The 9,480-nt window shown below is 38.3% G+C and overlaps 1 protein-coding gene across 1 annotated transcript; it reads right to left on the reverse strand.

Moving 5' to 3' along the window:
• Positions 1–4,778: 4,778 nt before the first annotated feature.
• LOC148790197 (disease resistance protein RPM1-like) lies at positions 4,779–7,629 on the reverse strand. The gene is made up of 2 exons (XM_088892228.1): positions 5,434–7,629; positions 4,779–5,402 (listed from the first exon to the last, which is right to left on the reverse strand). The coding sequence occupies exons 1-2, from the start codon at positions 7,627–7,629 to the stop codon at positions 5,010–5,012; spliced, it is 2,589 nt and encodes an 862-aa protein (XP_088748354.1). The 3' UTR covers positions 4,779–5,009.
• Positions 7,630–9,480: the final 1,851 nt, after the last annotated feature.

Below are 9,480 nucleotides of genomic sequence, written 5' to 3' on the forward strand. Positions count from 1 at the left end.
CACCTTGTCTTCATCTTTAATACTACTTGCGTTAGCCTGAAGAGATGAAACTGAAGAGTCCTCTTCATCGACTAATTTCTTTGGATGATCATCACTCCCTTCTAATAAATCAACAAACTGATTTTTTTGGATCCTACAACATAGAATGATTACCAAATTCCAACAATACAAAGTTGATTCACATATGATCTAACCAAGACTCCAGGTTTCGTTTACATATTTAATAGTGAGGGAGACCACCATAATCTGAAGCTCCCATCCCATGGCATATTTCTGTGTCCAAGAACGGGTAGTTGCTTCATTCTATGGAAAATTGTTGAAGAAGGATTTAGTATTCCTGAAGACACTTTTACTCTCTTAGCAAATCAAAAGAAGGTCCAAGAAGGGAATCAACAAAAAGATTCTCAAGCATTATTTTGTTTGCAGCAAGCAATGACAGATGATATATTTCCTCGAATTATGGGTGCGTCAACTGCGAAAGAAGCATTGGACACATTGCAGGAAGAGTTCCATGGAACTATCAAGGTATGCATTGTTAAACTGCAGAATCTTAGGAGAGATTTTGAAAATCTTAAGATGAAGGATAATGAGACTGCACAAGATTACTATTCTAGATTAAAAGAAATAGTAAATCAAATGAGAGCCTATGGGGAAATTATTTCAGACAAGAAAATAGTCGAAAAAATACTAATTTCTTGTACAGAAAAATATGATGCAATAATTTCTGTGATAAAAGAATCAAAGGATTTAGAAACTTTATCACGAATTGAATTAATGGGCTCTCTCGAAACACATGAAAATAGGCGAGATAGGCAGATTGAAAATTCGACTGAAAATGCCATTCAATCTAAAATTAATTCGCGGTCTCATAAATCAAAAGTTGATGGGAGAAAGTCACAAGGAAAATAAAAAGAAAATAATGACAAGTATCCTTTATGTGGTATTTGTAGAAGAAAAAACCACTTGGAGAAAGATTGTTGGTTTAAAGGAAAACCCCAGTGCCAAAATTGTAAAAAGTTTGGGCACGTTGAAAAAACTTATCGTTTGAAGAAATTCCATCAAGCTAACTTTTCAAAAGAGAAAAATGATGAGAATAATATCTTCTACGTCTGCCAAGCTGTAATAGAAGAAAAGAAAGATACTTGGTATCTAGATAGTGGGTGCAGTAACCATATGACAAAAAATGAAAGCATCTTTTATAGTCTTTATAAAGTCAAGACAAAAATCAAAATTGGTAATGGCAACTTCATGGAAGCAATGGGCAAAGGCACCATTGTCATTGACACCAGACAAGGCAAGAAATACATCAATGATGTACTCTTGGTCCCCAACATTGATCAAAACCTACTCAGTGTAGGTCAAATGATGGAGAAATGATACTCTTTACATTTTGAGGGAGATTTTTGCACAATCTACGACAAGCAAGACAAATCCTTTAAAATTGCAAAAATAAAAATGAAAGAAAATAGATGTTTTCTCATACAATGGAGATATGCAAGCAATGTAGCAATGCAAGTGCAAGTGGACGAGTCGTGGCTATGGCATGGAAGGTTTGGACATTTCAATTTCCATGGGTTGAAGATCCTTCAGCAGAAGAACATGATGCGAGACCTACCAGCAATCAAGGAGCTCAACAATGTGCGAAGGGTGTATGCTCGGGAAACAACATCGACAACCTTTCCCATCCGGAAAAGCTTGGAGAGCCAAAGAGCCACTAGAGTTAATCCATACAGATGTTTGCGGTCCAATGTGTACTCCATCAAATGATCAAAATAGATACTTCATTCTCTTCATTGATGACTATACTAGAATGACATGGGTTTTTTTTGCGAGATAAATTGCAAGTCTTCGATATTTTTAAGAAATTTAAAACCCGTGTCGAGAAGCAAAGTGGTCACAATATCAAGATGATAAGAAGTGATAGAGGCAAAGAATACACTTCTAATGAATTCAACAAGTTCTGTGAAGATGAAAGCATGGAGCATCAACTCACAGTCAGATACGCACTAGAACAAAATGGAGTATTCGAAAGAAAAAATAGAACAGTTATAGAGATAGCAAGAGTCATGCTCATGGAGAAGGGTCTTCCAAAAACTTTTTGGGCAGAGGCAGTAAGCACTGCAGTCTACTTGCTCAACAGATGTCCAACCAAAGCTGTGCAAGATAAGACACCTATCGAAGCTTGGAGTGGGCAAAAGCTATCAGCAAAGCATCTCAGAGTTTTTGGCTGCATATGCTACACTCACATTCCACAAGAGAAAAGAGGCAAGTTGGACGAGAAGACTGAGAAAGGAATCTTCTTAGGCTATAGCACTCAATCAAAAGGCTATCGAGTCTATAGCTTAAGAACAAAGAAGCTCATAATCATTCGAGAAATAAGATTCGACGAAGATGCTGCATACAATTGGGAGACAGAAGAAGTTGAAAGAAAGAGTATTAACATGCCCCTATTACCAAGACAAGAAATTGAAGAAGGCTACGATCAAACTGGATCGCCAACTCAACCAACAACACAATTAGATCCAGTACAAGCCTCAAAATCTCCTCCAGATTCGCCACCAAGACGAATTAAATCCTTAATAGAGATATATGAGATATGCAACTTGATGCTTATGGAGGCAGAAAGCTTTGAAGAAGCTTTTAAGGAAGAAGTATGGAAAATAACTATAGACGAAGAGACAAAGATGATCGAGAAAAATGAGACATGGGAGCTTTTAGATCGTCCACAAAACAAAGACATTATAGGAATTAAGTGGGTTTACAAGACAAAGCTTAATTCAGATGGCTCAATCCAGAAGCATAAAGCAAGGTTAGTTGCCAAAGGATACTCATAACAATATGTTGTCGATTACAATGAGACATTTGCTCCAGTTGCATGCCTTGACACAATCAGGGCATTGATTGCACTAGCTGCACAGAAGAAATGGAAGACTTTCCAACTATAGGTGAAGTTAGCATTCCTCAATGGTTACCTTAAGGAAGAAATCTATGTGGAACAACCTCAAGGGTTCGTGGTGCAAGGACAAGAAAATAAAGTTCTCAGATTAAAGAAGGCATTATATGGTTTAAATCAAGCTCCGCGAGCCTGGTACAGTAGAATCGACAGCTACTTCTCTGAGCAAGGATTCAGGAGGAGAAAAAGTGAACCAACACTCTACATCAAGACTCAAGGTACAAATGACACACTTATTGTCTCTTTATATATCGATGATCTCATTTACATAGGAAATAATGAGAAGATGATCAAGAAATTTAAAGAAGACATAATGAAGACTTTCGAGATGACCGATTTGGGTTTAATGCACTACTTTCTCGGGATCGAAATAACTCAAGAAGAAGATGGGATCATCTCACAAAAGAAGTATACAGAGTCTCTCTTGAAGAAATTCAAAATGGAGGGCTGCAAGACAGTATCAACTCCATTAGACAACAATAAAGCATTCAAGAAAGAAGATGGCTCACCAAAAGAAGATGAATCACAATTTTGAAGTATAATTGAAATCTTACTCTATTTAGCAGCTACAAGACCAGACATCATGTATGTAGTTAGTCTGTTATCAAGATTCATGCAGAGTCCAAGCCAAATTCACTATAGAGCAACTAAGAGAGTAATTAGATACTTGCAAGGAACAAAGAACTACGGAATATGGTACGGAGTCACGCATGACTCAAAACTAATTGGCTACACAGATAGTGACTGGACATGATCAGTAGATGACATGAAAAGCACGTCAGGATATGCTTTCACAATTGGATCAGGGATATTTTCTTGGGCATCAAAGAAATAAGCAACAGTTGTGCAATCATCAGCTAAAGCAGAGTATATTGCAGCAACAACGACAACAAGCCAAGCTATATGGCTAAAAAGAATACTTGAAGATATGGGAGAACCACAAGAGGAAACTACAAAAATCTATTGCGATAGCAGATCAGCTATAGCAATGGCAAAGAATCCCGTATTTCACAGCAGAACCAAACATATAGGCATCAAGTATCACTTCATCAGAGAAGCTGAAGCAAACAAAGAAATAGAAGTCAAACACTACAAGACTGAAGAACAATTAGCAAACATATTCATAAAGGCACTACCAAAAGGCAAGTTCGAACTATTACAAGACATTATTGGAGTTACTGAAATATGCACCAAGGAGGAGTATTAGAAGTTGCTACACATTTCTAGAATACTTTACTCTATAACTTCCTAGTTATACTTGAGAAGAAAGTAAATTTCTGTGGTCAGAATTCCTTTAGTAAAAGAGGGATTTAGAGCAAAGAATATTAACCACAAATGTAAAGTCTGTTTACCTTCCAACCACCCACTCTAGCTACTATAAATACAACCTCTTGTATTGCAAATGAGCATGAGAGAAACAGAAGAAATACAGAATCTACTAGCATTCTCTCTCCTACTTCCTATCATATACTCTATTCTTCTATACACAACCTCTTGAATGGAATTGTTTTGGACGTCTTAGAAAAAAAGAATAAAAAGACATAACAAACTTTTGACTCTGATCCGTTCGAGACTTCTATAATGATAGTGATAGATTGTTTTCTTTGAATTCACAAATTCATTTACCAGGCGGAATTATCAAGAAGGCTTAAGCAAGGAAATAGTAGAAAAACAAACGTGAACTATATATTAATTTAAATAAAAGAAGATCGGAGAGATTTTTAATTCTCTCGATCGGTAGAACTTTCACGTCTTAAAGTTTGATTATTTATACAAACAAACCTTGTTTGAATCCAAATGATAAGCAAATTCGTACACCCACAACAAAATAGAAAAAAAAAATATTACAGACAACTAATCCCAAATATGTATTTTTTCTTCCAGCTTCTCCGTGTGTTCTCAGGGTCACCACAACCATCCCTTCAGTCCTTGGGTTATCAATCTGTGGAGAAACTACATTCAAGTAAGCGCATGAGATAACCTGAGAGGAGCAACGTTTATGCTTACCAAAGTGGTGTCCTGACCTCTGCAACTTAAAGGTTGCAATCTACACGAATCAAATATATTCACGAATCATGGTTCCATCACTTTCCAGACGACAGTTAACAATCTTCCCCCCATTAATGGAGGAAATATGCTGGACCAACGGACGATCTTCCCCTCCATGTCGAAGCTTTGCCACAAGTTCCTCGGGCATTATTTCCAGAATCAATTCTTTGAGTTGAAATAGATAAATGGTACCAACTGGCACGCATTTTAAGTTCCTGCAACTCCTCATGATCATTTTCTCAAGGCTTGGCATGGAACCATCTTGCACTTCAATTTCATTCAAATTATCCAATTGAAGGAATTCCAGTACCTTAAGCTTTCGAAACTTTCCTTTCTGGAAACATAATTTTTGCCCAATATAAGCGTCCATCAATTGGAGTTCCAGTAGCTCAGGCAAAGACTCAAGGGGCCCCAATGGAATGGCATAAAACCTTACCATTCTCTCTTTTCAGATCAATTATTCCTAGCTTTCTTAGTTGTGTCAAGCTTCCCAGTTCCGTAATTATCTGTTTGTTCTTGCTTGCTTTGACAAATGACAACTTCTGCAACGCACTCAAATCCTTGATTCCTGGAAGAACTTCCAACCCTTCAACACAATCAAAGTCTAATAAATTCTGCATCTTGTAACTATAAACAAGAAGGTGGCGCAGGCGTTGAAGCTTGAAGATCTCCACAGGCAACCTAGAAACCTTTGTGTGTTTAAGATCCAAGGTTTCTAGGTTTAGAAGATTAGCGACAGCTTTCGGTACCTCACTAACTGTTATATTTCTCAAGCTTAGATACCTTAGTCGATATAGAACTTTAATTTCTTCCGGAAATTTCTCCATTGGGGCTTTTTCCAAATCTAAAACCCTTAATGATTGAAATCTGGAAAGAACGGTATGCCCAGATGAGTCTAGCAAAAAGTCAGCTACAGGGAACTCGAAAAGAGAGCGTGTGTAGTTAAAGCTCATGTTTTTTCTAACACTCCAGCAGTTCTTGTGGATGCTTAGGCGACGAATCTTCTCAAGGTCATGCCCATTTGTATTGTTCTGTTGGTGAAGAACCAAACTGAAGTTATCCTCCTTGCATTTTTGAAGAAGGATCAGACGCATAATTGGATGAACACAACACTCTCTGGGTCGACCATCGAGATCTGTTTTCACTGCTTGAACCAAGTTTCTATAGATGAGCTCCATGAGGCAGTCATCAGCAACCTCCTCGGATGATCGATCATCCTTGGGCTGCACAAATCCTTCGGCAATCCACAGTCGGATCAGCCTTGTACGTCTGATGGGTAGGTCCTGTGGGAAGACGCTAAAATACAGGAAACAATATTTAAGTTGGACAGGCAGATGGCTGTAGCTCAATTCTAAAGTCATTGCCATATTTCTAAGGACGATGCTGCTTTGTAGGCATGAAGTAAGCCCATTTAGCTGTTCCTGCCATTCACCAATAGGTTTGTCTTTCACTGTGTTTGATAGGAATTCACCCATGGCCACGACTGCTAGTGGCAACCCTTGACAGATTTTCTCACACTTGTTTGCCAATTTAATGAAGGAATCTCTTATATCCAAAGGGCAACATTTGCTGGGTGTTGACCGGAAAACCTTTTTTTCCAACAGTTGTAAAGCTTTTTCTTTGTTGAGAGGCTGAAGATGATAATAAAGTGTGGGGGATTGCAGGCATGAGACAATTTTCTGGTTACGTGTTGTGATCAATATCCTACTACGGAGGTTATTATCTGGCAATGCGATTCTTATCCTTCTAATATCCTCCCATGTATCTAGACTCCATGCATCGTTGAAAACAATAACGTACCTCCTTTGCTGCAAGATTTCTTCCAACCCTTGGGCCAGTGCGTCCTCTTCCATGTCGTCAATCCCTTCATAAGCTTTTCCCATGCATTCTTCGGTGATCTGCTTTAGCATTTCCTGTAGGATCTGCTTGGATTTGTATGACTGTCGAACATTGATCCAAGCATGGCTTTGGAAGTGATGATTCTTCACGCTCTTGCTATCATATATTCTCTTAACGAGAGTGGTTTTGCCTGAACCAGCAGGCCCCGTCACTAAAATCACAGTACGCCTTGGGTCGTCTGCACCCGTTAACAGCTCATTTAGTTCCCGCATGGGCCTCTCAATTCCGACAATCTCATCATCCTGAGCCATGATCAGTTTGCTGGACATTTGGCACCGGGAACTGAAACTTGATTCTGGTTGGGGGCCAGATGAAGAAGGATGCCCATGGTGGCATAACTCTTGCATCTGCATCTTGGTGTCGATGTCTCGCATATTGGTGTTGATTTTCTTCATTCGATGGGCTATCTCACGGAGAGGTATGTGGTGTATGAGATTGTGGAGAAACCGAGACCATGAAGAAGACCCAAGAGACTGCGGATGCACATGAAGCATGAGATCATCAAGAACATCCTCCATGTCGTAAGCTAGTTCTCGCAACTCCAGAATCCATTGTTTCCCAACTCCATGAACTTGCTTTTTCTCTGCCACCTCTAGAATTGCTTTCAGGGTGTTTAGCCCTTGTTTGATTTTTTCAAGATCATCTGAAAGTCCTACGTGAACTTCCATTTCTTGGTCGAGCAAGGCGACAACCCTTTCGATTAGAAAGGATACTGCTCCATCTGCCATAGCCCTCTCTCTCTCTCTCTCAGACGGACACAACTCACAATGGTCAAATTAAGAAGTTGCTGAAGAGTGAAGGACCTTAATTTAAACAGGGTGAGACCTCCTCTGCTACGCGGTTTAATTTAATTTATTTAGTTATTATATTTTTCTTTGACTGAGTAAGAAAGAAAACAAGGGCTGATACACCGGAATATCAGCCAATTCCCCAAGGAACAAAAGTACTGTTGATTTTACTTTGATTAGTGAGGACTGAGGACTGAGGAATTGGGGTAGGGTTGGTGGAACTATGAACCATGGTTAAATGACGGTTTCTTCACGGTTAAACGGTCTAAACGTCCAATTTACCTGTACCCATAGAGATTAGAGCATTGAAGTATGGTTTTCACTTTTCAGTCAGGTCCAAAACTCCAAGTCAGGTCCAAAACTCCACTTGCTACCAACATGACCCCATATTGTGTGTCGGCCATCAATGGAGATGTGCGGATGTAGTGTCTTATGGGTATAGAGCAGATCCGGTCTCAAATTGAATGGATATTAGACTATAACCTGTGGGTGCTACTGGTACATATTAAATATGAGTAAGCCAAATATAAATTATTTTCATTTGATCGATACATTGATTTAAAACATTTAATTTTTTATACATTTAGTTTATATTTTTTTTATATTATATACGACACACTACAGGATGTGGGGTGGGCCAGAACAGATTACATGTGAGGCTTGTTGATCATACCTTGGAGAACCTATGGTTCCACACTCCATGGGTTTGATCCTGCACTTCTATTTGAAGAACAAGGATTGGTTAAATTTAATGGCTGTTTGGCGAGCTGTGGACCAATAACAATAAGCCACGACAGTCATAAATGTGACAAGTGACCCTCTCGACTACTGGGTGAAATTTTCTTTTGCTTTATATGTAAATATATATACAAAATATATTAAATATTTGCTTATTTAAAATTATTTATATAACTCAAATTTTCCAAAAGTTAGATAGCATACATATTTTGGAAATTTCATAATATTCACCTATTATATGAGTTTCTTCTACAACTGACTGGTTATAGGTTTTTCTAGTCTTTTTGACATGATGGTCGATTAAACAAGGAACAAAAGTAAATTAAAATTTGCAAATCCATTTGCACCGCAGACAAGTACATCCTGAGATTGGCTTCCATCAGGGCAAACCTGTGCCCACACCGTTCTGATAGCCTTTCCCAACCTTGCATTGGGAATATATCTCCATGAAATTAAAGCACATAAGGATGGAGATATTCTGAATGCAAAGCAGTAAAGGCTGCACGAACGGGCTTTGCCCTGATTGAAGCCAAACTTGCATATCCTATGATGCAATTATGATGGCCAATAAAAATGAGTTTGTAATTTCATGGTAAAGTTCTTCACATATTCTCTTAATTTACAAACTTTTTTATAATATAAGAGTGCAAATCAAAGTTACATACAAATGGATGCAAAATTGAATTGCCTATTTTATATATTTTAAAAAATAAGCAATTTGGATTTTTTTAATACAAGTAAGAATAGAATACATGCATATATTGTATGGAGAGAATCTTTATTTAATCACTAATAAACAGCTAGAGCAGTTTCATTAAATGGTATCCAATATCCACATCAAGTAAGGGGATTACTCTGACCAAGTCAACATTGACCTTGCAGAACCATCCTGGGACATTTGTAAGTGAAAGGTGTCCACTAATTAATAAGTAGACCTCACTATGTGACGCAGTGTAGAAGCAATGAGAACCGGAGCTGGCTATGCAAGCACCGGGCGTTCGCTAGCACCTAGCGAATAACACGATTTCTTTAGGAGAGAGAAAAGGTGGCGAA

Source organism: Nelumbo nucifera, chromosome 7 (assembly GCF_055504915.1).
Source record: "Nelumbo nucifera cultivar China Antique chromosome 7, China Antique-T2T, whole genome shotgun sequence".
Lineage (NCBI taxonomy): Eukaryota > Viridiplantae > Streptophyta > Magnoliopsida > Proteales > Nelumbonaceae > Nelumbo > Nelumbo nucifera.